Here is a 27,946-nt window from a genome sequence, read left to right on the forward strand (position 1 = left end):
CAGCCGCCCCTGTCCCCTCTCTGCTCTCTGACCAGGCGGGCCCCTCAGCCAGCTGCCCCACTCCCGCCTCTTCCTCCCCGTCACCCCCCCAACCGAGCCGGTCTCTCCCTGCACATCTCTGTCTCATAGCCCACTCTACTGAGGAAGGGCTAGGCGACAGCCTGGGCCATGACTAGCACACAGACAGATCGTGCACACGGGTGCACACCGCCCTTTCCCAGGAGGAGAAAGAAGGATGGTGGTGAGGTTGGGTCATGCCTCCTCAGCTGGTTTGGTCCTGGACCTGACCGCAGGAATTCTCCAGTGGAAACCCCTGGTACCACAAGGGGTACAAGGGCTCTGCCTTCCTCCCCCCAGGACTGCGCTGAGAGCAGTGAGGTCCCTGGCCATGGGCAGGAACCAGGTGACTTCTGGCTCTGGGCTCCACTTCACCATCATAAGCCCTCAGTGCTGAGACTTGCCTGATGACTAGGAAGTTTCCATCTAAACCGCAGGCTCTGGGAAAGAAGTGACTGATGCTGCCACTCTAACCTGGGGCTGTGTCCTGGTCAGTACACCCTGCTGATTTCGGCTTCCATGCTTCTGTTCGTGTGTTTCTTGTCTGTCTTACCCTCACCTAGGACCCAAAGCCTCACCGCCACAGAGCTCTCCCAGACCATCTGGTCTACCCTGATCTCGCCCACGTGAATTTCTTTAAAGACAGCCTTTGGTTCTTGCTGCCACAGAGTCATTGTCCAACTGCTGCATGTGCAGCAGTCACTTAAAAGCTCCCTTAGGTCAGACATCATGTCTTTCCCCTCCTGTGTTTCCCACAGTATCTAGCCCAGTGCCAGGCAAACACACTAAGACATACTATAAAAAAGAATTTTAAAAGTATGGGTGGCTGAAATGGTAAAAAAGAAAAAAGGCCCAAAAAACCCAAATAGCTGCACATCAGCCACTCAAGGATCCCGATGGATTGCAGACTGCAGGCTCTAGAGCTGGGTGGCACTTTCTGCAAAATGGCAAGTTAATCTGCACCCTCAAGAGGCAAGACTCACAGGTTAAGCCAATTTCTGGGATCACTATCTTCATTGGTTGGTAACACACCCACGGGATCCAAGGAGAAAAGAGGTACCTCGTGACAAATCAGAGGTGGGCTGTGTTTATGTCACAAAGCTCATTTTGTGGACCCCCTCTTTCCAGGCAGATAACAATGCAAGTCTCCTCCCTATTCCACTACAAGGAGGAAGACTGGTCATTCCATGCAAGACATAAGGCAGAAGGCCAATGCTTCCAGATGAGGCAGTCCTATAAATTACCAAGACACTGGGGCCTCACCCCAAACCATCAGGAAACCACAAACCTGATGATATTATTTATCTCATGAGATGAGGCAGACAGAAGCACAGGGGAACCAAAAGAGGCAGTCTAATGGAACATTTACTACAAAAGAGCAATAAAGACCCAAACAGCTCAATTTTCATATCTTAATAGCAAACCTCTGCCCAGAGTAACTCTATAGAAAAGCAAACTCATAATATCTTATGACTTGACAACGGCCCACTTCAGAAAAACTCAAGGACCACTGAAACACACTGGAGTTTCTCCCCCTCCTCTTCCACCGCCACCTGGAAGGTGGGCAACTCCCAAATCAGCATCAGACAGACTTCCCAATGAAAGGGGGGCAGACAGGATCTGACTCAGGAAAATGTTTGGGTTGCTAGAAAAAACACAGTTAAATTAAAAAGCCCTTGCTACCTCCTGCCCCAGAAGTGGGATAACAGGGGTAAACCTAAAAACACGAGATGCAATGCTCTCCTCCTCTCTGATCCAGACACTCCATTAAGGCTGCGACACTGGAGAGCTGCTTCTCGGAAGAGCGCTACCACAACAGCTTCGTTTCTCACCGTCCTCCATATTCCCTCTCACTAGCTGGCAGACATATGGAGGTAAGTAACACTGACTCCTAAGTCATGGGTACAGTTTGCCATTAAGAATCTGGAAGCATGCGCCATTAACTTTAGCAGCTCGTGATTAGGGCTCTCAACTGCTCAGGTGATGAGAAAATCGACTGCCTTGACAGCTGGCAGAAGCAACAGGAACGGTGTTGCCATGATCAGAGTGAAATGTACAGTTATCTCGGGGGAGGGGTGGAGGGTGGAGGAAGAACGGGACGGACTTGAGGTCACAGAACTCAGGAATTCAGTACGACAAAACTAACACAGCTTCTATGAGAGGTGATTCTGAAACCAGGTTCCTAAACCTTCAAAGGAAAGGATGTGAGGAGTCACTACTTTCCCCAGCAGAGGCCCTTTGCCAGTTTTTGTTCAGCAATCTTCTATTCGAGACTACCCACCCTCCTTTCTTTCTCCCTCCGACTGAAGCTGTCCAGGCTTAAGGAGATGAGGATCCTCATCCCTCAGAGACTCCCAGCTCAATTTGCACTTCTGACTCCTTCTCTCTTCCCTTCTTTGAGGTCAATGGTGAACACTCGCACTCTGCCTTTGGCACCAGCTGAATGACCGTCACTGGCAATCCCCTCCCTCCCCTCCCCCCCTTTGGACCTGGCTCACCCTTGGCACCACTTCCAGTCCAATGGGCACGAACCCCAGCTGCCTTTAAAGGAAGTTTTCCATACCGAGAAATGCAAATATCCAAAACAAAACTTCTAAAAAAGGAACAGTGTTGAGACTTATTCCAGTTTTCCAAGGAGCTCGTCCAGTTCCAGGATACCGCGGGGGATGGATGTGGAGAGGTGGAGCCCCCACGCAGAGAGTGTGGTTGTGTGCTTCTTCCAAGCCCCAGGACTGCAAGGGGGACCGAAGTCTTTGCACGGAGGAACTCAGCCCTTCCAATTCCCTCATTTCTCCTCACTCCCCCTTCCACAGTAGCTTCATTTGGTTCTTCAGAACTGGAGCTTGGCAACCAAATGCCTAGGTGAAAAAGGAAAAAAATGAGAGCAGCTCAATGGAGTGGAGCCAAATGGAGAAGAGCTCAGCCTTTGGAGGTGGAAAAGTACAGCTCAAAAGGAGAGCTGGAATCTGGATAGCCAAAGACTTCCACAAACACTGGTGCTGGCTCAGGATGTAGCAACAGCATTTGCTGGGGGACCTGAGCAGCCCAGGACTTGGACACCAAAAAAGGTCCTAAAATAACTGACAAATATATTGTGTCATATCACCTCACTTCTCTTTCCCTTTCCCTTACCCCTTAGTTTTCCACCCACTTTTCTCCCCACTTCTTTCCCGAGGCTCACCTGCTCCAGGGACTAAAAAAGAAAGAAAAAAGGGGCACCTAGGTGGCTCAGTTGGTTGAGCGTCTGATTTTTTTTTTTTAATTTATTTATTTATTTAAGAGAGAGCAAGAACGAGACAGAGAGAGCACGAGCGAGGTGAGGGGCGGGGGGGAAGCTGAGCAGGGAGCCCGATGTGGGGCTCGATCCCGGGACTCCAGGATCAAGACCCAAGCCAAAGGCAGACACCCAATCAACTGAGCCACCCAGGTGCCCTGAGTGTCTGACTCGATTTCAGCTCTGGTCACAGTCTGAGAGTCGTGAGATCGAGCTGAGCACAGAGTCTGCTTGAGATTCTCTCTCTCGCTTCCTCTCCCTGCTCACTCTCTCTCTCTTTAAATAAAATCTCTCTTTTTTTAAGATTTTATTTATTTGTTTGAGAGAGAGGGAGCACAAGTTGGGGGGTAGAAGGAAAGAGAGAAGTAGACTCCCCACTAGCAGGGAGCCGGACGTGGGATGGGGCTCTAAGGTCTAAATCAGGAGTGAGGATAGCATGATGCTTATTCTTTGCCATAGACAACAATCCTGGTGTCACACACAGCAAAGAGACCCTGGGAGTTTAGTTCAATCCTTTGCCCCCCATACTCATGACAAATGGCTACCCCTGGCCTATACCTCATCAGATCAAGTCCCTTCCTATCTCAGGGCCTTTATGCTTACTGGACTCCTTGCCCAGAATGCTCTGCTCCCAGATCCTCTCATGGGTGACTCTTTGATAATTCAGATCTCAGCTGAAATGACACCTCCTCACAAGGGCCTTCCCTGATCATCCAAACTTGAGTAGCACTATCCCACCACTAGTCATTAAACTTCACCAGGTTTTACTCCTCCTAACATGTATGGTCAACTGAAAGTAGCCTATTCACTTCTTTATATGTTTGCTGTCCATCTCTCCTTATGAGAACTGCAGCTCAGCGAGGTCAGGGCCACAAATCACCTCGCTCAGCACACTCTTCCCAATCCACACTGGGTACTTAACAAGCAGGCAGAGCTGCTAAAGGCAAAGCCAAATGGGGAGCTCCCTAAGACCTGTGGAAAACCACTCTGCTTTTGGACCTCTCTGTTAAAACAGTTCTTCTGAAGTGGGACTGAGGTCGAACTCCTCCTATCTTACATCAATCGTGACCCTTGGCCTGCCCCTGGCGCCACACAGAGTAAGTTTAACCACTCCTCCTTTGCATTTCTTTCAGCTAGCAAGCCCCTCTCATCCTGAAACTTCTCTGCTCCGTGTTAGTCATTTATTCCCCATATGCTGAAGCTGGGAACCCTCCACCATACTAAGTCCACCTCTGAATGTGCTGTTTGGGAGGGTTCCTCCTAAGCACCCACCGAGGTGGTGCTCTAACTAATGGGTCCTAATTACTCCACAACGGTGCGTTTGTGTAGGCGCGCCTCCCTGGTTCCCTCCTACCTAATTCCCATCCTAATTTCAGCTGCAAAGCCACCAAGCAGAGAAATCCTCCTAGACATCAGAACATTTGGATGTTTTAGGTGTCGCTTCCAAGGGCATACAACTTGCATGTAATTGAAGATATGACAAGAGATTGTACACCCCGTCCAGGATGCTTTAAGTTAAAGCTCTGTAGCCTCCCAGAGTTATGACTTCTTGATCTCTCCTTTCATTCCTTCTCCCCTTGTTAATCCTTATTAGCCCAGCTCACGTACTTTCCCCCAAGCATAGGATCAGGGACTTCCAGAGCTAAGAAGGGAGGCACCCAGCTGGGTTCACCTTAGCCACGGCCCAGGAAAACCCGTGGGGCATAAACGCCAGTCAACACACTCTCCAGTTATGAAGAGAGCAGAGAGCGTGGAGAGATGGAAGACTCCCTTCATTCTCAGACCGTCACTCTGCGGGTTTTTTTCCCTTAGTTTGTATCATGTGGGAGACAGCACTGGGGAACAGAGAAGGTTGGAGGAGAAGCAGACATATTCAGTGCTTCAGGAAGGCAGTCCACACAAAGAGGAGAGATGGGGGTCACCACACCTGGCAGATCACGAGAATGTTACACGTGATCATACGTATAACCCACACTACCAAAATTACAACTCTCTGGCAATTCTGTTCCCTACTCACCTCTATCTTTCAATGCCTACATGAAGGCAGTTTAAAAGACCAATTAGAATCAATCTGCACAAACCAGTATTCCAAGATATTTTATGGGGAAAATAAATGAGTAGAATTCAGTTAATGTAGCGACAGGAGAAGAGCCTCTCAGATAAATGAATTCCTTAGCTAATTCACTTATCCTTTTCAATAATTTACTCTACAGTGGTCCAGATGGAACTCTAACCAGAAGAGTGAGCTTATTTTCCTCACCCCCACGTTCCATGCCACTGGCCTTGGAAGTTCTCACTCAAGTGCACACCTGTTGCAAATGAAAGGGGGCCTGCACTCCCTTTGATGACCTTTTCCTCCTTTTTGGTTTCCTGTTTTACATGTCATTTGTGCAACAGCAGGGAGAGGGGCCAGAGAGAAGGCCCCACACTAAGCTACACTTGTGTGTTCTCCTCATTTATATTCGGTGCTTAGCTTGCATGTTGCTTGGCAAATACTTTTTAAGCCCCTCCTGTCTGTCTGCTCTTCTCCCATTTGGTGTATGTGCCCCCTTGGGGACCCCGTTATCAGATTTGGTGACTCTCTGGGCAGACATCTGGATCCGGAGTATACACATGGGGTGTGGGGGAGGAGGGTGAGGCCCAGCACATGACGGTAACTGTTCAGGGAGACACTTGGCTGGACAGTAAGGCAGAGAGCTCATACCCTTGGTGGCGATCAGCAGGGGGCCCCTCGCTACGTGGAGGGTTCGACCTCTTGCTTCTGTTTGGAAATGAGCTGCGCTTCCTTTAGAGACAGGTACACCTCTTCCTGAGGATCATAGTAGTAGAACTTTCGGATATAAGAGATCAGAGGTCTGTGAAAAACACAAGAGGGATACACATAAAGTGTTATTTACAAAGACCATAAACAAAAGACCACCTTTGTTCAAGCCTTCCTTCTTCTTCAACCCCTGTATGGCTGTGACTACACAAAAAAACTTGGCTGACCAAAGAAACTTGCCACATTCTCACTTGTTATAGCTCTGTCTCCCTCCCTCTTACCACCTCCATTCCACTCTTCGTAGAGACTGCAGAAGGGAGGCTTATGCACACACACACACACACACACCTTCCTCCCTTCTAGCTGCCATGTGACACTTCTAGAGTTAGGTGCTAAGACACGCGAGAAGTGAAAGGAGGATGCCTGTGAAGAGCGCCAGGCTCTGCCTGTGCTATCAGCTGGCAGGCCTCACTCACGTTTCTAACTAAGCCTCCATTCCTGCCCCGACCCGAAAGACCCCATTGTACTTAGGCAGTGGGAGATCCGGGATGTGATCTATCCGGACGAGCTGTCGGATTCGGAATCTGCAAAGGTGCTGCAGGGATTTGACATTGCTGAATCTAGACACTGGATAGAGCAGCTGGACTGGAGTTGGTGGCAGTCCTTCAAGAATGAAAACCAAGGACATATTCAGAAGGAATGCAGCTAACTACAATTCCCCTTATGAAGCGAATCCAGGGAAGGGAAATAGGGCTTCTTTATAGTTCACATGTGCGTTCTGTGCAAAAGCTCCCTTCCACAAAGAACTGCTGATTTCCATTTGCAGAAGCATTACCACTGTATTTCACTCAAGACACTCGATTCTGCTCTGCCAAGGGCCTCCCTAGCACTATTCTTCACAGCTAAGAGTCTCGCTCTTCAGAATAGCCCAATGAAAACCACCAAGCTAGAGACTTTACTTGGAGCCATGTGGCCAATCCCAGGCCTGAGGCTCTCCGTGAAGAGCAGGAATCAAAGCACCCCTGCTAAGAATGGGGGATACTGCGAGAGCACATCTAGCAGCATCCTGAAGGGGAGAACTCAGAAAGGCTGCTTAGAGGAGTCCCCAACCAATCCCAACTAAGAGGCTGGTAAGCAGAAGGCAATGGCTGGGATCAAGGCTACAAGCCTATCACTCCTGCCATTTACTTCAAGCCAGGACCAGCGGGTTTAACCACTTATTTCCCATAACCCTCCCCCACCCCCCACTTCTCCTCCTCCAACCCCTCCTTGCTCCTGAAGTTTTAGGCTGGGTCTAGGAACAGAAAAAAAGATGATGCTTTTAAAAGAAAAGCAATGACACTAGCTTGGGGAAGCTGGAATTAGTACCACTCAGTGCCAAAGTGCCTTCTGACTGATGCCAACCAGGCCCAACGGGAGCCCCACACCCTGCTTTCATCAACTTCAGCGGGCTTGACGCTGGGAAATTCCAGCCCCCACCCCGCCCACGCCAGGGGTCAGTGCCACAGAACAGAAACATCCACAATAGCAGGGACACTGAAACTGGTCCGAGGGAACAAAGAATATTCTGGTTTCAATAAACAAAAGGGCTACAGCACGTAAATAAGCAAACTGCTCTCAGAAAGAATCTGAGCTACACAATCTTTTAAAGAATTCTTTTCTCAGTCGCTGTCCTATCAAAAGAAATTCTGTAGGCACAACTTATCGGTCTACTACTGTTTTAGGAGTTTAATTTCAAACATTTTTAAGTTTTGTTTGAAGGCGTGAGAAGAAAAAAATTAAAGCTTGCAGATTGTCTCCCAGAGCCTTTGCATGGTCATTGATAACAGACTTTCTAAAAAAGAAAAAAGTCAACATACATATTATACTGTTACTAAGCAAGCAGGCTTGACTTAAAAACATTTAACTCATTTAGTCTTCAAAACTGTACTTTGAGGTAGGTATCACAATTATCCCCATTTCACATATGAAGAAACTGAGGTCTACTGGGGGCTCAGAGAACTTGCTCGCAGTACAGAACCAACAAAGCCAGCCTGCCATGAGCACCTGCTCTGTCTGAGGAAGAGCTGAGCTCACAGAACTTCAAAGGAGGGTTCTTCAGTTCTGTCTCCCCAGAGCACCTGCCCCTCTGCTGTCTGCTGAGGGCGCTATCCAGGAGAGCCCCAGCACTTTGATTCATGACTGGCCTCTCTCACTCCTCTCCTTGCTCCTATCCCTTCAATCCTCGGGCTTATCCTTGGAAGCACAGTAGCCTCCTCCACCCACATGACTGGTCCTCTCCACTCATACACTATTTAAAAAAAAAAAAAAAATCACACATGAATTACTCTCTTGAATATATTTAAACTCAAGTGGTTTTAAAATGGTACTGGGTTCAAAGGCCTCTTTGAATTTACCCTCTCTCTCATATGTTTTAAAAAATATTCTTTAGTAAATTAAACTATGGCAAACAAAAAAGCTTTTGGGGGTGGGTTGTAATAATGCTAAGTTCAACATGATGTTTCAGAGATAAAGGTAATTTATGTATCTAATTATTTATTCCCAAAGACACAGTACTATCGGACTTGTGCTTAAAGAGATCAGGATAATAAGCAGCATAAAATTATCTGACAGTTTGCCTACTTGAATTTTAATGACCATATATACTTGCCTATTTAATTGTGTTAGTTTTAGCCTTAGGCTCACAAATAGCAATTTGAAACCTGTTAATTCTCTGATATTTCCTGCTGTCAACCTGACCATTTACTGTTTGCCCCCAAACACAGCAAACAACTGGAGCTCTCACATCCAGAGCATGTTAACAGAAGAGGTCAGAAATGGAAATAAATCTGAAATAAGACACCAGGACAGCAAAAAGGGAAAGGGCGAGGTGGACAGTGATCATCAGGAACCTTCTTCTGGTCCTTCATACCACGGGTCCTGGGCACCAATCCAGTTTCCAGCCACTTCACTGTTTTTTTCTCCCCCCAACAAGGACTAGGTTAGGGGTGACACATGTCTTCCAAGTCTGAGCAGCCCCACACATAGATCTTTCTGCCAAACCAAACTGTTCCCTGAAGACCAGAATTTTCCAGGCCAAAATGTCAATAGTGCAGAATTAAGATTCTGTATCCTGGGATACAGAGAAGTTTTTGTCACTGAACAAAACAAATAATTATAAGATTAATGATGGTTACAAAAGAGAGACCAATTTTCCTTAGAGTTGTGCAATTCAAAGTACAATTAAAAAACAAAAGGTACTGGAGGCACTTGGCTGGCTCAGTTGGTGGAGCACGAAACTCAATCTCAGGGTTGTGAGTTCAAGCCCTGTGTTGGGTATAGAGATTAGTTAAAAATAAAATCTTTTAAAAAAGTATTTTCTCTTCATGCACTTCGCAGATGATGAAGATCCCCCCCAGCTAAGAAGGATATGCTCACTGAGTTTTGGCTCGAACAGCATCAAGGGTTCTGTGCCAATCCCATCATATTCTCTTTTTGAGACTGCTGCCTGGTGGTGTTAGGAGTTTAGTTTGTAACTGTGGAATGGCCCAGACTGAGATGCAAACAGTGACCTCGGATTTGTTATGACTATGTTCCACTACTAAAAAGAGATAAGGGGGAAACTAAGATCAGGTGCCATCATTTTTATTTTTACTCGGGGTCCCTCCTTTGATGCCAACTACTCCATTTATTCTAACTCATGTCCTTCCTTCTGCTTCTTACTTGCCACCAACCAGAACTTTTCCATTAGCCCTAACTTTATGATTCCTATGAGCCCTGGCATCCCTTTAACACCAGTCTGCAGGCCCTGTTAGTGCAGTCAGCTCTAGTACTGAGCTGGAAAGAAAACCTGACTTTGAATCCTGGCTCTGCAACTCACTGTACTTCAGTTGGTGGGTGGGTGGGTGTGTGTGCGTGTGTGTGTGTGTTTTAAGCAGGCTCCATGCTGGCCTCCATTGTGGGACTCAAACTCAAAACCCTGAAACCAAGACCTGAGCTGAGATCAAGAGTAGGACATTTAACCGACTGAGCCACCCCGGCACCCCACTGTACCTCAGTTTCTTAATCTGTATCAAAAAAAGAACGAAAGAAAAGAAAGAAGAGAGACTGTAGTATCCCTTTAAAGGATTTTGTAAGGGCTAAATCAAATAATCCGTGGCCCCTTGTAGGCATTCAGTTATCATCCCAAAGTCTCAACAAACAGGCTCCTTTTGGAATCTACTGAGTTAAAATCCCTGGTGTAGGTTGAGAAAGCTCAACTTAAATGCTAATCCCTACCTCTTCTTCACACCAAGTCCCTCACAGAATCAACCTCACAGAACGCCTAGACTTTTATGACAAGCAAAGGAGGACAGCAAACCACGGTAAGGGAGAACACTGACGTTGCCTTTTGTCCCAGTCCTTCAAAGAGAGGTCACATAGGGTCTAGGAGCAAATACTAACTCTGCTTTGCCTTCTCAGTTTGATTACAATTTTAAGTGCAGGGGCGCCTGGGTGGCTCAGATGGTTAAGCGTCTGCCTTTGGCTCAGGTCATGATCCCAGGGTCCCTGGGATCGAGTCCCGCGTCGGGCTCCCTGCTCCTTGGGAGCCTGCTTCTCCCTCTGCTTCTCTCTCTCTCTCTCTCTCTCTCTGTCTCTCATGAATAAATAAATAAAATCTTAAAAAAAAAAAACAAAAAACAAAAGAACAATTTTAAGTGCAAGTAGATATCCCCTCTGTAGCATTCCTCATAGGTCCTAAAAAGACACCCTCCACTAATAACACTTCTGACTTCCTTATGTAGTCTCCACAAGTCTCAGCAAACTCAGCTTTCAATTTGCTTGCTGTTACTTTTCCCCAGTAACAGACTGGTAGCAAATAAAGCACAGGATTTGGAGTCAGCTGAGCCTGGGTTTGAACTCTGACTTCAGCACTGATCAGCTAAGCGACTTCACATTTGAGCCTCAGCCTCAGTTTCTTCACTGTCAAATGAAAATGGTCTTATCTATAAATAGACCAATCTATTTGCTAACTTTGGGTTGTTGTAAGAAATGAGAGCTGTTTATTTTTTTTATTTTTTTTTGAAATGAGAGCTGTTTAAATAAAGAACCTGACAAAGTAACTGGCACAGGATACACAGTCAATAAATAGTAGCAACTGTTACAAGTTCTAACCCTTACCAATGTTAAGAATCTTAGTTAAAATTTCTGCAGGCAGGGCACATTTGTAGAATGAAATGAGCTTATAGCAGAGTCCAAGTCTCTCAAATACTCTACAAGTAGATATATGCTTCAGACTCCAGAATCCTCTGAGAGGATTTCCCTGGTTCACCCACAAACAGAGCTGCTTCCCCGCCCTTGTCAATCACCCACCACTGACCGCCCTGCCTTGTACTGAGTTCTACATGTGCTCTTGCCTTTATCTTCCTACCTGTCCTCTTTCTGAGGCCATGAGATCTCTGAGGGTAGAAATACGGCTTATTTTTGATACCGAGTTACAGAATAAGTGCTTGCTAAATAAATAACCTCCAAAAGCCACAAACTTTAAAAATTACTAAAGAGTCAATTCCTATAAGAAAGGATTCTAACTTTTCCCTTTAACCAAGTCAACTGCATGAGACCCAACTGTGTTGACAGCGCTGAAGCAAATACGAAATGAAGTGAGAATTAATACAGTTTTCACCCATCATGCCTTATTTAAATCACCAAGATTATAAAACACATTCCTGTAACCTGGTTCAATCCTGTTACTGATGTTCTGCCTGGGGCTCCCCTGGAACTTCTTTTTAAAGCAATTTCTTGGCACACAGTTTGTTTAAGAATCTCAATTTGATTCACTGGGAACGCATGAAGTTCTCATTTTAATCTGTTTGTATCTTACAAATTCCTCAATTAATATGCTTGTCATTTTGCTTTTCCCCAACCCTATAAAAGCAGACAGACTCCTCCAAACCATCCCTTCCCTCCCTTCGGGAGAGATTAGATAGCTAGCTCCCTACTTAGTGGGCAGAAAGACTATATAACCACGCCAGCAAGGATGGGAACGGAACTTCCCAAAGCTCCCAAATGGAGAAATGTCTTTATATTTAATGCTAGTAGAGATATAAGAATCAACAAGAACCATCTACTCTTTAACAGCAAGTTCAGTACGAATGGACAAAATCCACAGCAGACTGTCATTGAATTCAGCCTCCTTGACACTCACCGTGGCCTTTCTAGTGAATACTTTTTTACCTTCCCTGTTCCCGTAGAAATGACCTGAGCAAGTTCTCACCTCTCTGCTTCACATGGAAGCGTGAGATGCCTGGATCAGGGACAAGGAGACACCTCTGAATGTTAAATATTCACATGACGCCCGGGCAGCAAGATGGCATCCATTTTCTCATTCGTGTGTTCAGAAAAGCAAAGATTCCTTCTCAGTATGTTGAAGGATTAATGTACAAGAGCAGGAGATTAACCACTGGACTCCAGGAAGAGCCAGGAAAAAGGACTTCAAGTAAGTGTGGCTTTTTCTGGGAGGCAGGGGGACACATTTTGATACTATAATGCATCATACCCAAGTAAGTTATATAATTAATGTAACTCTAGCCTTACCTGGAACCCTGGATCTCAAGAAATAGAGGAACTTCCCATTCTTGGAGTGCATGATGGCTCTCTTAATGAACTCCACCACTGACTGACAGCGATCCTCAAACTTGGGGTGACACCACAGGCTGAAAGTTCCTGCCATGGAAAATCAGGGAGAGGTAAAGATGTAAAAACTTACTTTTAAAACATCTGGGAAGCTCACTTAAACATTGAAACGATTCACAATTCTGGGAGGGTCATTTGTGGGCAAGCTGTCAGACAGAGGTCCCTGAAGACGCCTGTTCCTGTTTGCTCCACAATGAATGGAAAGGAAGAAATCACCTTTAATAAGACATTAGTATGAACACTAATCCTTAAATCACAGACCATAAAAAAAGACTGCCATAGCAAAAGCCAGTTGAAATGCCATCCCTTCAAGAAACTCTGTGTTCAAGCATTCATGGAATAGTCGAGGCAAGAAAGGAAGAGTGGTTTTGCAAGTCTCACTCATTCAGGTGTTACGCACAAAACATCAAATTCTAAGTCTTTTCTTCTTTAACTTCTCAATTCACACCCCCCACAGTATGTTGCAAAGATCCCACCCCAAAATTTTAGAGTCCCAAAAGCAAAAGGGAAACTGAACTCCATGACTAAAAACAAACCAAAAACTCAAGCACTAAATGCAAAGCAATCACCCACAAAAGGGACGGAATCCAAGAGAACTACAGACTTGAGTCTCTCTAGTTACTCTTACAATATCACTCAAAAAGATAAAGACAAATGCTCCATTAAACTGGCAACTGAAAGACCCACAAGGCTTCTATTAAAAATTCCATTTATTCGAGGAAGAAAAGCCCCTTTGAACAAAAAGTAACTGGAGCACCATTTGAAGGTTCTCTCCTTACCGGCCTCTTGCCTATCAGGGACCTTAGAGGTCAGGCATTTATTCCTCATTCTCATGGCCCAGTCACTCATCATTTTCATAGATTTATAAAAATACTTCATTTGAGGGGTGCCTGGGTGGCTCAGTCGTTAAGCGTCTGCCTTCAGCTAAGGTCATGGTCCCAGGGTCCTGGGATCGAGGCCGCATCAGGCTCCCTGATCAGTGGGAAGCTTGCTTCTCCCTCTCCCACTCCCCCTGCTTGTGTTCCCTCTCTCACTGTGCCTCTGTCAAATAAATAAATAAAATCTTTAAAAAAAAATACTTCATTTGAAAATGCTTTTCTTTGCATGGTGTTTTTCTGGTTTGATTTTGGCCTTTGGAAATAGCAGGAGAGGGGGCAAGCAGGCTAGGCCACAGCTATCTAACTAATTCTCAGGTCTGTGGACTGAAGGGCCTCTCTCTTCATGCACCTTTAAGGCAGGGGTGGGGACAGAGGAAACCATGGACAAAGCTATGCTGGCGTAACACGCTACTTCCTGCCCCACGTGAGAAGCAAACCAGATACATACAGCACAACATGGCTGACAGCAGAAAAGACATGGTGGGGGCTGAGAAGAGCCTGCAAGAGACTCTTGCTTGTGAGGCTGTGGCTAACACAGCTCCTTTAAGGCTGATCCCTGAAATTCCCCAAAGTTCTCTCCACTTTTCAAATTTGTAACACAGGCAGTTACTCGGAGACAAAGGATGTAGTACCCAGCCCTGCCACTGCTGACCGTCACGAGTTTCTGGCCCAGGTCAAACACAGAATGCCACGATGCAAAGTCAATCCAGACAGCAGGGTTGAACAAATCAGCTCTATACACGACCACAGCATTCAGCACCAGCTGACCACAGAGGAGGAGGGACCCCCCAGGAAGGAAGGCAGATAGTCTAAAGCATGTTGATCCCACAAAGTCTCTGAGTTCTGATGACTATTTCCTAAGAGACCACAGAGGTGACCTAAAGAAATTATCACCATGCTGTCTGGCAGGAAGAGCCGATGCGACTCTCAGGCAAAGAAATTCACTTACAGGACAGTCACAGGATAAAAACTAAATTCTCCTCTTTGTGTACAGGATTTAATAGAAGTCTCTCTAGATGTTAAGTCTAATTATTTTTTCTTTATGAGATACAGATACAGAAATTACCTACATAGCGGTGAAAGTTGAAGCGACATCACGCGTTAAGTCTAATTACGAACGGAGCTTGGGAGAATTTGTGGAAAGGTCCTAGGTTATTTCTTCCTTCTATCAAGAGAATTCTACCGGCTTTGCTCTGTTTGACAGTCTTGTTCAGGCCCTCGTCTTTTGGAGAGAAATGCTGAGAATACTTTTCAACAGAACCCTCACCTTCCTCCCTACCCCTGCCAACATTCCTTCTAGGACTGAAACCAGTACCCATAACAACATTCAACGGAGTATGAGGTTTTCCTCCCTATCCATAGTTCCACTTCTAAAAAACCTTCCCGCAAAAAGGCCAGATAGCAAGAGTAGAGACCCGCAAAGGGGGAAGAAGGCTTTCCCCAAACAGCAGCATCTCTTACCTCTGTAGTGCTCCATTCTCGTGTGGTGGGTGATACCCTGTGACCGGAAACTGAGGCTCAGGATGTAACGAGGATCAGAGCTATCTCGTACCAGGAAAGAGCCATCTGGCTTCCCTTTCAGCTTCATCTCTGCATCTTCCCAGTTCATTGGTCCCCAGTACCAACCACACTATCAAAGACAAGAAGTGGTCAAGTACTTCACAGCATGGGGGAAAGGTGCACGTTTTCAGCACTATCGATTTTACCGCAGGAGAATCCCCACCCTCCCATCACTTCTAAAACATTTCACTAGGCAAGAGCTGCTAAGAGTGTCTTAACCATTAGCAATGAACAGCAGGCTCATTCATTTTACCCCTCCAGAGTAACAGAAGAATAAGCTTACAGTCCCATTACCAGGGCCCGACAAAGAAAGGAGAGGGAACTGGGTCAGTTAATCTGTCAAAGTCAGCTTCCACTAAGTAAACAGTTCTCCATAACCGTTCTTCACCACATTCAAATGTTTTTCTCCAAGATTCCATTTTACAACGTCCCTTATGGAATTGATCATAGCAGCATATTGCTTTGGCACTGTAAATATAGAGGCAAGAGAACTACTCTTCCTCTAAAAATAAGACAAGGAGAGCCCAGGACAGAAGAAGGAGAGTGGGAGAGGAGGCCAGCCGCCAGTCTCCGGGCACCGCCTACCTTCTCCAACTCTCGAAGGCTGGCGGCAAAGCTGCTTGAGTCGGGCCGGTAGAGCGGACACTGGAGATGCTGGGGGGGCTGGCTGTGCAGGGATTCAGCTGCTCGGATGGGAGCAATCCGGGGAAATGCATCTGCCGGGCAAGAGAGTGGCGGTCACTTGTTCACCCTCCCGGCTCCCAAGCACAAGCAGACCCTCCCCACAAAACAGAGATGCTAACTGAAGAGGGGCAAGGCATTAGAAGCTAAGCTGGAAAGGGTGGACGCCAAAGCAGTGGAAAGGAGCTGGATGGGCTGTAACAAAAAGCTGTGTGGGCTCGTGTAAGCTGTGAAGGATGGGTGGGGGCGTTTGACCCCAAGAGAGGGCTAGAGGAGCTGCTCACTAACCTGACTAAGGTGACTACTTCAGGGGCTTCACCAGCCTAGAGCGATTCCAGCTTCTCCCACCTCGAGGTGAAGCGCCGGTAAAGCAGCCTTGGAAATAGTGACTCGCTTACTTGCCCAGGAAGAGGAACGATTTTGCCAGGCAAGTGGAAAAGAATGCTGATTTCATTCATTTTACTCCTGGGGGACTGGAGGCTGGCAAAGCAGGTATGGGCTACTAAATGCTTGGTACTTATTTACAAGGCTGCAGTAAATACTAAAAGCTTAGAAACACCAGAGAACTTTGAAAACTTTAAACCTCTTCACCATTAGGAAATTAAGGCAGTCTCCTAAGTGAGATCTACTCAGAGACCGCAAAGCAGGTTCGGCAGCAAAGACGTGAGAAATTCAATAGTCTTTTATCCCTAACAAAAGTCAGATTCACCTCCACAGGGAAAATGGGTTAGAAAAACCACTTCTTGGCCTCAATTCCAAGGAGTTCTGGCCCAGCCAAGGGGATAAGATTTAAGCTTTCTCATAAGTCCTATTATTTCCATAAATAGACGTCTCCCATCCTTCAAGAGTATATTACTTTGTACTCCCAACTTTTACAAGGCTTGCCTCTAAACTAAGCTAACCTGGGGCATGGGGTGGAGGAGGCGGAGGTAGGGGGAAAGACTGCAGGGAAGACCCCATCGGAGCCACAAGGACAGATGTAGGCAGCGTCCCACTGATATCATCTAGAAGAGAGAACAGAAGCAAGAGGTTCAGAAATATGAGCACAGATGAGTGAGGTGAAGCAGAGGAGAGGGAGAAGGATCATCAGGCTGCCCTCTGGAGCAAGATGGCCTGACCTTCACCCTGTCTTTTTGCACAGAGGCAACAATCATCTTAACCTGGTTTCCTTTGTTGAAAGCAGAAATGTAAGGATATTCCTAAAGCAGTCTACTACCGGTAGATTCAGGGCAAGATAAATACAGGTCTAATCAACATATGGACAGTAAACGTTACAGCATGCAGGTAAGAGACCCATTTAACTGCTTAGGGAGATGACAAGTGTGCTGAGAAAGGGACAGGGAATAATTGGGTCGTTATTAGAAACCCAGTCCTGGAAAAGAACAACAGGTTTCTAGAGCTCACCCCCTCCCACTAGGGCAAGAAGGCAGAGAGGGGCAGAGACTATACCTAGGAGGCTGAGGCTTCTCCTCGGAGGAGGAGGGGGAGTTGGAGGGTGTGGAGAGGTCAGGCCCCGCTGAGAGATGTCCACGTCCACAAGTGACACAGTTTCACCTGAGGGATTCACAGACCAAGCATGTTACGGAAGCACCTTGCCCACAGCTGAAGTCGAAAGCAAAGGAAAGCAAAGGGCAAGCAAGGGAGGCTAGAGGTCTCCGGCTCTCAAAAATCTCAAAACCTAATGCTTCCCAGAGCTGGAATCACCCCCAAACACCTGGCAAGTCAATTTTAAATTCTATCCTTTCTCGGTCCTGTTAAAGGTCAAGGATTCTTTAGGACAGAAACATAGGATTAACAGTGGAAAGGCCAATTAATTGTGGTTGTGCCACTGACTACGTAACCTTAACAAGGGGTCTTTATTCAAATGGAACTCATAGCATTTATGTTTACAGATGTGTGTACCAATTTCTGCCTTAGGGAGCAAGGCAAGCAGCTTGTTACAAGTCCAAACGGACATGGAAAGCAAGTGCCAGAAAAATGTAAGAATTGCATGGTAACCTGAATGCAGATAAAGGTCCCAAGGTGAGCCCCAACTTCTTCCTAAATAGCTTTCTACATCTAAATTTTCCAGAATATTCACTCATAAGAGAACCAACCATTTCGCATATCAACTGATTCCTAATAGCTAAGGCTACAAAGGCCAAAAAGTGCATTTATAATCCTAATAATGAACTACTTCCACAGTCAGCCAAATCAGGTAAGCTCCAGAGGAGCCTGATGGGGGATGGCACGTGGTTTCTCCTATTTCCGGCCTATCATGCAGTTCTGTTCTCTGCATATACCCCCCTTCTTGCCATCCAAGCCCATCTACCCTCTCTCCACTTCAGTCACCAGAGGGTAACGGGTATTATAAAACAAAGGCTGACTCACAAGTTTTGGTAGGCCTGACCCACAGGGGGAGGACTCTCAAGATTTCTCTAATTTGGCCCTTAGGGTGTTACTTCCAACAACTTTTTCTCATTCAGGAAGCTGAATTAGCTCCTCAGCTAGAATTTTATTATTTCCCAGTTAAAAAAATGAGGTAACCAGTATCTCTAAAAGGCCAAGAGTTGGGCTTTCACAATCTAATACACAGTTTTTTACAAAGGTCTTGAGCACTAATTAAGATAAGCAGAAAAGCTCTGCCAGGGGGCCCTGGCTGGCATAGTCAGTAGAGCATGTGACTCTTGATCTCAGGGTTATGAGTTCGAGCCCCATGTAGGGCGCAGAGTTTACTGAAAGAAAGAGGGGCGCCTGGGTGGCTCAGTTGTTAAGTGTCTGCCTTCAGCTCAGGTCATGATCCCAGGGTCCTGGGATCAAGCCCCACACTGGGCTCCCTGCTCAGCGGAGAGCCTGCTTCTCCCTCTCCCACTCCCTCTGCTTGTGTTCCCTCTCTAACTGTGTCTCTCTCTGTCAAAATAAAATAAAAAATAAAATCTTAAAAAAAAAGAGAGAGAGAGAAAAAGAAAAAAAAGAAAGCTCTACTAAAAGTCATCAGTGGAAGCTCTGGGAAGCTGGGCCCAGACTCAACACATAGCTTAGTAACTGAGAGCCTAGCAGCCCAGAGCAATGCAGTGAGCTCAGACAAGTGTGTTTCCTGAAGGGTCAGAGATCTGGACGATAGGTATAGCACTTATTTATTTTTTTTTTAAGATTTTATTATTTGAGAGAGAGAGAGAGCACGAGCGGGTGTAGGGGCAGAGGGAGAAGGAGAAGCAGACTCCCCGCTGCGCAGGGAGCCCAATGTGGGGCTCGATCTGGGATCATGGGACCATGACCTGGGATCACGACCTGAGCTGAAGGCAGACGCTTAACTGACTGAACCAGCAACGCGCCCCTAGGTATAGCACTCAAGTAAAACATGTAATTAAGAAAAAAAAAAAAGATGTAATTCAAGAGAGCTGAGGCTGTCTGAAACAGGAACACCAAACCTGAAAGTACAAATGTGGGTGAGCGTTCCTTACTTTAAAGAGGAAACAATTATTAACGAGAAAGACATGCTGCTACAGGACAGGATTCTTTAATTCTGGGCTTCGGGTAAGAACAGAGGCCTCCCTCTCCATCTGTGCCTATTACAGACACCAACTCACTTCTTCTGACACCTCACAGCAGTCTATGCAGTAACAGGGGTCCCAATAGCCTGCTGAACATCTTCTGGACATGTTCATTCCTAAATCATAATTCTTCCTGTCATCTTTTCGAGGGATACAATCTCCAAAGGAGTTTGAAGTTAGGATTTTTTGGTTGGACCACAATGAGGAGTACTCCGTTCCTGAGACTGGAGGCAGCATGCTAAAGACCTTCTCTATCACTTACTTAAGCAGGAGCTCTATATATGACTGACTAACAAAAAGGCTCCCTATCTGAACAAGATCCCCATTAAGGAGAAGGGAGTTGCCCAAAGGATATTCAACCACTTTCCTACTTGAGCAACTGTGTTCCCTGCTGCAATAGGAAAGACTTAAATTAGACACAGTGAAGAACTCTTAACAGCTGCAAGAACTCCTGGCCCCTAAAACGGGTAAGACAAGAGTTCACATAATCCCCTTTGCCCAAAGTCTTTAAAAATAGACCAGACAATCATGGATCATGTTTATTAGATCATCCATGAACTCCCTTGAAAGCAAGGACAGGAATTGTATGACTTCTAGAGAGTCCTTTATGAGCCTATAAATTTGTAATTCCTACTTTTAATTTATACATGATGGCCCTGAACGAAGCACTGTGTACCTGCCAGGGCTACCTAATTACCAGCAGTCTCTATCTCCAACTATAAAGACTCCAAAGTCAAGAACACATTCCACACCATAAAAATAGCCTCACCCCAACCCCAGCGGGCATGGAATGAAGGAAGTGGCTGCAGGCCCACCAGAAGCTTGCTCTGCGGTGCATCTGCAAGTGTCCCCGGACAGGTCTCAGAACACTCCTGCTTTCAGAGGTCAGAAGAAAAAGAGAGCAATCACCCTTACCTGTGAACAGGGGGCTGAAGGAGACCGGAGAAAAGGCACTTTGAGTTCTTGTCAACCTGGGTTTCCTAGGGGGTGAGAGAGCACACAGAGAATATAAGGGAGGATGGGGGAATGAACACATACACATTTAAGTCACTACGACACTCAATTCTAGATGCACTGAAAAACCAAGCAAATCCTAGTCACTGTCAACAACACTTTTGTAATAAAGCCTAAAATTTAAAGGGGGAGAATGAAATAATTCAGGCAATTTCTTAACTAGATTTGCCTACAAAGTTCAGCCTACAAAGCCATGAGAAATCCCTTTGGATCTCTCCACACCCAGCATAACGGAAAAGTAAAACACCTTGAGTGGTAATTAGCAAGTCCATTTCTAGAGGAAGGAAGTCAGATGCAAGGCTGATTTTCATAAGGGAGCCAAGAAAATGGCTCTTGACCTGAGCAGGTGTCATATCGGAGCAAACACTTTCCCTATGGCCCTGCCCCAAGGTGCAAGAGGTCCCAAAGGGAACCAGGGAATAGATTTGGTCTTGAGAATGGCACAAGAAGCACAGGCAATGTTCAACCACTAAGATCCCTGATTTCTACACAAATGCCCCGAGCCATGGTACAAAGCCATCAGCTAACAAGGGGGCCCCCTCAGGTTAAGGGCTCTGCCTGGCTCCCAAAGAAAATGGCCCTTCCCCTCTCTGAGTGGCCAGTCACATGGCTCTCCCCATGACTTCTTGATCCTGCTCTGGGGAGCCAGCTGGAAAACCCAGATCTCCTGTGAAAAGATACACCAAAGGTAACTTCACTTTGTACCAATTTCAACTGGCTTTTCAGTGAGAAATGAAAGAAATCCAAAAGACTGACAAAGACTTTCTGGCCAGAAATGTGCTAAGCTCAAAAACCTCACCTCAGGAAGACTGAATTGACTACAAGGGAAAGAACTTGCAGAAGTGATAAAAATATGCTCTATCTGGCCTGTGGCAGAGCTTATATGACTGTATATCCTTGCCAAAATTAACAGAACTGGACACATAAAAAAAAAAAAAAGGTGAATTTTAGGCGGTCATAAATTATACCTCAACAAACCAGACTTAAAAAAGGAAAAGGAAAAAACCCACGAATTGAGTGCCTGACTCTAGGCCTTATACCTGGCTCACCTTCCAAAATTACTCTCACCCAAAGGACTAAATAAAACTTCAAAGGCACCAACAGAGAAGCCGCACAGAAAATCCAAAATGAAACCCTATTTAAATTACTTGACTTTGGAAGATCTTTACGCATTTGTTTTAACACAGACATCTAAGCTTCTCGAGACTCCCTTCAAACAGAATTTCAAAACCATATTGTGAAGACCTTACTCAGAAACAGCCAAGACGCTGGATTCCTCTCACACTCCCTCTGCAACTTCTTCGATGCTGAGACTTCTCATCTAATGATGGCGCTCCCTGTACCTGCCCCACCCAAGGCACACACAGGAGACATGGCTGCATCAAAACACGACACAACCACACAGACTCCTCTGTTTATAAAAGTTGACCCTGACCATCTGCAGCTTAGTTCCAACACTCCAGAGGGCTGGAATGGAAAGTTAATTCTGCTGGACATGAACTTTAAGACTGAAGAGCTTCCAAGCTGATTTTTATTTGATAACTTGTTGGGTACAACATTAAACCCAGCAAGTAGAAACCTAAAGCACTGGCCTCTCAAAGGGTTCACACCTCAGCCATTTGGCCGTTTGCCTCTTTTCAAAGGAAGCTGCATTACTCTGCCATCTGCCCATGCTGGGGACGAGGCTCTTCAGTGCCAAGCACTGAAGAACGGCAGTACCCAAATGCACACATCTTGTGGGGACCCATCTTCTCCCCCACCCCCGGCATTCTGCAGAAGAAAATCATAGTTTCTAGGATCTAGAAAAAGAAATACATCAGAATCTGAACACAGGCAGAGCCATTTGAGAGCCCTGGGATGGCTTTTTCTGGCAAATAAGGGGGCCTCGGGGCTGGAAGCTTGAAGAGTAGAAGGTCTAGGGGGCTGATAGGCTAATAATAAAAATAAGTGCTTCCTTCTCTCTTCAGGTAGACACTGTCTAACTAAAAATCCAAAGCAGTTTCTGTCTCAAGGATCCTGAGAGCATTCTAATGGCAGCCATTCATGAAAAGACCAATCTAGACAACTATAAAAAACAAAGCAAGGGAACAATTAACATAAAACTGAGGACGGTGGTTACGTGGGGGAGGGAAGAGATGTAATCAGGAAGCAACACACAGGGGTCTTCAAAGATACTGATAACATTCTATTTGCTAAGCTTAGTGGTGGGTACCCAAGTATGCAATTCATTATTATTATAGTACATACACTTTATGTATCTCCTTTTGTAGACATGAAGCATTTAAAACGATAAAAGCCCATCTAAGCTGGATGTGCCGTTTTGGGAAAACAACATGAATGATTCAGCTCCAGTAACATTTTTAACTAACCCTTCCATACTACATTCCCATGTTATTTTATTCCTCCCCAGATCATCCTGACAAGCATTAGGGTGCAAAGTTAAGTCATTTTAACTCTGCCAGTGTGCCACTTGCATCTTAGCAGCAGAAAGACTTGAGAGGTAGGGTGGGGTAGGATCTGGTGGGCTATACCTCAGGTGGCAGAAAAGGACAGAGGCAGCAGAAGACCTGAGGCAAAGGTCTTCTTTGGGGCTAGCAGTGCTTTGTGTCAGCTACACCACTGCTTCTGCTACAGATGACAAACAGAATGCCTCAGTAAATTACTAACTGGACGGCAAGAGATCCATGGGATAAAATTTACAAGCATTAGACTAGATGGGCCAACAACACATTGATAAAACCACTGGCCACTTTTCAAATTCCTTGAAACCTAAAATATAAACCATGAAATAACGATGTCCTCCCTCTCCCTTGTCCATAAACCCCATCTACTGATGTCCTAAGACTTGAACATGTCCTTTTCTACAGTAACTCCCAAACTCGGATGTCCAAATGCCAGGTTTGATGGCCACAATTTACCTCTGAGCCTGCTAGAGCACACAGTGCCAAGTCAGCTAGCCTTGCCATTTCCAACACGTCATGAGCCAGTGTCTGTTCATGTGCTGCAGGCACAAAAACCATGTGTTCATTTGTAGTTCCAATACACAGACATCTGTGCAGCAAGGTCAGATCCAAAACTCCATCATTCGCCAACTGAAGAACCTATGGAGGGAACTTCCAGGGAAAAGCCAAGAGGCGTGGTCCAACGTCTAAAACCTTGGAATGATTTTAGCAGGGAAAATGTTAAGGAGTGAAAGACACAGGCTCAAATGGACAGAGATTTCTGAAGTTAGGTTGCTCATTCCAAAAGATAAGATGCCAACCACAACCACTTTGTGGCACGAGAGTTGAAAAGATCCATGGAGTATGGACCCAAAACCCAAACCCAAAGTCAGAACTTCCTCAGCACACACCACAAAATCATCTTGTTCTCAGCATGTCAGGCTATTTCTCAAAAAGACTCCCTGAGACCTGAAGACCCGAGGAAACAGAAAAGGCTTTCTCATGTCTGCCGGGTCTGTCCACGACAGCAGGGCCCCAGGCTAATGGCAGCCTGCCTCTCTTTCCAGAATTCTATCTTTTTTCCAAACAAATAGGAAACCACTACAGAACTGTTCTCCATTTTCCCACCTCACAATTACGAAGACAGCCAGTAATAATCTCAACTGTTAACTCGGAAAAACCAAACCTTGAAAAATGAACAAGGTACCCATTTCCAACCATGTGTGTATTAGGTGATGGTTTTAAAAGGTTAGACCAAATGCTATTTCTCAGCAAATACAAAGGAAGACAATCATTTCAACATATGTGAAAAAGACAAGGGAACTTCACTGGTTTTCCTGAAATAGCAATTCTATATCACACCGAGGCCCCCAGGCATCAAGCCCAGCTCTTTGAATTCCAACATATGTGTGTTACAAGGCCTAGCCCAGTTCTCCAGAACAGAAACCTGATTAGTCGATGGGCCCATTTCTTCCTTCACTTGAAAAGGGTTCTCTAAGCTAATTCGCACAAGACTTAAGACTCAGTATATCCAGGTAGGTCCATCTAGGACTCTAAAGCATCTAAAAGGAACTAAAATAGGTCCATCTAGGACTCTAAAGCATCTAAAAGGAACTAAAGGTTTGCTTCATGTTAAAATATGGAGACTATTAAGCCTTTTAAAATGACGGCAGGAAGTACTTTCTAGTGATAGCTGTGGGAAAGGCAGATGTGGACAAGGGCAAAGAGAACCATACCCAGAGGTTACTGAAAAGCCCCAAATTATACAGCAAAGATTGCAGAGACTCGTAATTAACTCCAACCAACAATAAGAAGGGGGGTCATATACCTTCTGGCAAAAGACTGACATTTCTCACAGCCTCCAGGTCCCTACCAATCAAAACAAGAGAACAACCTAAAATTCCAAACTCATCCTTCTTCCCAACAGGGCAGACTTAGAAGGTGCAGATCCATAGAAATCACAACTACCCTAGCCAGACTTACCAAGTTTCTCACAGCTGCGAGACTGCCAACAAGACTGGCACATAGTAAGCTGTGGAAAAGCTAACAAGCAAATCTAGCAGCACCAAATCCTAAGCATTAAAAAAAAAAAAAATTACCAGTTCAATCTTATTCCAAAAGCACAAAATATTCCATCTCAATTTCTCTTGTCTTCATTCAATTCCTACAAGGACAGGAACAAGACAATAATCACTCCCATTTTACAGATGAAAAAAAAAAGGAAGCACGAAGAAGACAAAATTGGCCTACATTCCACAGATGTTGGAGTTGTAAACGGAATCTAGATGTTCATGTCCTCTGTGCAACACACTGCCTCCTAATAGCAGTCAGCCAAACGTTCATACACAAATACCTAGCTCTTCTCCAATTCATCAGAAAAAGCCCTTGGACCAAAAAATGTAATTCTCCAGTGCCCTGAACTAAGCTTCCTTGCAGAGCTACAGCCCAATTTGCTCTACAGCAGAAATCTGTATTGTGCTTAGTGTGAGGGTTGGTAAAAGAGCAGCCAATGACCATTAAATTCTGCTTCCAAAGGCAAAAAACCGTATAACATTATATGCCTTTTCCCTTCCTAATCCATTAGACGTAGCAGCTAATTTCACGCCACACCTCATATTCAGCGTCTCTGGAATCTTAGACCAAGTCCTGGTCAATATGGAACAAAGGCAAGACAAACCACAAGAAAATTAGCAGTCTATCCTATGTCATTACCCACAGATTCAATCCTGCCCTCCCCCCATCTGATGAAAATTTCATCTATACTGGTAAGTGGAGCATTGAATGCAGAGCCTACAACAAAAAAGCTGTTTCGGCAGCCACACGTTTTAAGACCTGAGCTCCCAGCATAAGTTCACTGGGAAGCAAAGGCAGAAACATAGGTCTACCTGCAGGGGCAACACACATCAACCTACTGATTTCTTTAGGGAATTTGCGTTGGGTCTGATTCCCAAGATGATGCTCTGGCACAACTCTTCAGAAAGGGCAGCTAAGTCATAATTGACCCCACACTTTCCTCTTGGGGGCATGCAAACTCCCCTGAAAGGAGAAGTCCAAGGATGAGTGGTTCCCAGTCGAGGTCATACTTCAGGGTCATGTGGGAAGCTTTGTAGAAATTTAAACTCTTGGGCCCTCAGGCATACTGATCTTTTCCTAAAGCTCCCCACATGATTCTGGTACACAGTAAAGTTCTCAAATCTATTGGTCTACCCGTTCTTCAGCCTTGGGTTGTGGTTGCCAGTGTGTCTCAAGAATCCACCATATGAGCTGCACCAAAACCAATTCCAATCTTTGCTCAGAATCCACTCAGCGGTGCAAACCACAATGGCAGTTACCACAAGGGAAGTCTCACTTCTTGACACAAAAGTTGACAGCTTTTTAAACTAATATACAGACCTAATACTGGATGCCAGAGTGCTGTCCACCCTTCAGAAATGCAGAGGAAAAAAAATCGACGTCCAAGTTTGGAATATTCATCAACTGGCCTAGAACTCACGGACCCATGTCTATACCTCACACTTAGAATACTCACATGGGCTTGAGAGCAAACTATTTTCTATTCTCCCAGATGGTGGTCAGCACACAGGCTTGAGATACCAAGTATATCTAAGAAACCAACCAGGAAAACATTAACATGTTGAACAGAGATACCCAAACAATTGCTGGCCTACAACTGCACGTGTGTCACATCATTTGTAGGCATGAGTGTGAAAGGGGTGGGGTAAACAGAAAGAATAATAAGCTAAATGGTTACAACACCAACTTTTTGCCCCAAAGACCAAACATTTCCAGCAACCGCCCTACCAGATATAATGGTAGACAGACACCTTGGAAAACTTTAAAAGCCAGGCCAGGGTTGGGGGTGGGAGGATGGTTTCAAATCATCTCCCAACTGGAGGGATGCTAACCAGCTGAGAAACGTCACCGGAGTGAACTTCCTAAGAGTGAAAACTGTTCCCCCACTTAGCTCTGACCTAATGGGCGATGTCACCACCTTTACCCCTAAGTCTCTGTGCCTCCTTATGAAAGGCACATCCTAAGAATTGTCAGAAGCATGTTCGCAGCAGAATAAAAGGGAAATGAAACAAGAAAAGAAGTTTTGTCAGTCAGCCCCTCGGCCAGTCTCACCTCCCCGCGTCCAGCTCCCGGCCCGCAGAGCCTCCCATGTCTGTCAGGCTCGCAGCAGAAGTAGCCAGCTCTCCAGAAGGCCTCTTGCCGGCCCCATCCCCACCGCCGGAGCCGCCGTTGCAGCTCTTCGTGCGAAAGAGGCGACTGAGGCGGATTTTGAGGGAGCCCTTCCGAGAAGGGCCCGCCAGTGGCCGGAGGGGCCCGGGAGGAGGCGGGGGCGGGGGCGGGGGCTGCGGATCCCCTCTACCCAAGCGCCCTGGGGGGACCAAGTCCTGCATCGGGAAGGGCACCGGGGGTAATTCAGGACCCGGGGGCTGCAGCAGAAGCCGGCCGCCCCCTCCTCCTCCGCGACCCGGGCTGCTGAGCTCCTCTTCCGAGCAGCTGTTAGTCTCCAGGCTCTCGGCCTCCGACTCCAAGCCCTCCAGGACCAGTAGCGCGTCGCTCGTTTCCGTGGGGTCCTCCCCGGCCTGCGGGGCGGCAGCAGGCGGCTGGGGCTGCGGAGGGGGCGGCTGCGGGGGGCACGGGCACGGGCACGGGCAGCAACCCCCACCGACCGTCTTGACCCCCGGCGCCGCCGGCTGCCCGAGCCCCAGAGCCGCCAACTGCGCCTCCAGTCCAGCCGCCGGGCCCCAGGTTCGCTCAAGCGCCAACCCCGGCGGCAGGGCCTTGGGGTCCAGGGCACAGCGGTGCCGGGGACACAGCAGTTCCGAGGGTCCCGGCTCCGGGGCCGCCTCCGCGTCCTCCTCCTCCGGCGGCCGACCCACGTTGCGGAACACCATCAGCTGCGGCGGCCGGGAGCCCCGCGGACCGGGCCGCGCGAGGAAGGGTGGCGGCGGGGGGCCATGGCCCGGGGGCGGCGGCGGCGGGCCTGGCTCGGGGGCCGCCTCTCCATAGCCGAGCAGGCGGCTCAGGACGCGGTACGAAGCGGCCGCCGCCGCCGCCTCGCCATCCCGGAGCTCGGCCCCCTGCAT

General features: G+C 46.6%; 1 protein-coding gene across 3 annotated transcripts; it reads right to left on the reverse strand.

The window, feature by feature from the left end:
- Window positions 1–2,539: 2,539 nt before the first annotated feature.
- Window positions 2,540–27,946, reverse strand: SOCS7 (suppressor of cytokine signaling 7). Of its 3 annotated transcripts, XM_028089856.2 has the most exons (10): window positions 26,976–27,946; window positions 20,311–20,375; window positions 17,312–17,416; window positions 16,765–16,866; window positions 15,767–15,897; window positions 15,083–15,251; window positions 12,645–12,773; window positions 6,620–6,755; window positions 6,036–6,186; window positions 2,540–2,915 (listed from the first exon to the last, which is right to left on the reverse strand). In XM_028089856.2, exons 1-9 carry the CDS (start codon window positions 27,944–27,946, stop codon window positions 6,066–6,068), a joined length of 1,929 nt encoding a protein of 642 aa, XP_027945657.1. In that variant the 3' UTR covers window positions 2,540–2,915; window positions 6,036–6,065. The 3 variants fall into 3 exon arrangements, with proteins under 3 accessions (XP_027945657.1, XP_027945656.1, XP_087884420.1); XM_028089855.2 differs by lacking the exon at window positions 16,765–16,866; XM_088028294.1 differs by lacking the exons at window positions 16,765–16,866; window positions 17,312–17,416 and having other exon boundaries at window positions 26,976–27,782.

Source organism: Eumetopias jubatus, unplaced genomic scaffold, assembly GCF_037043125.1.
Source record: "Eumetopias jubatus isolate StellerSeaLion01/CBP00866 unplaced genomic scaffold, mEumJub1_p1.0 scaffold_10, whole genome shotgun sequence".
Lineage (NCBI taxonomy): Eukaryota > Metazoa > Chordata > Mammalia > Carnivora > Otariidae > Eumetopias > Eumetopias jubatus.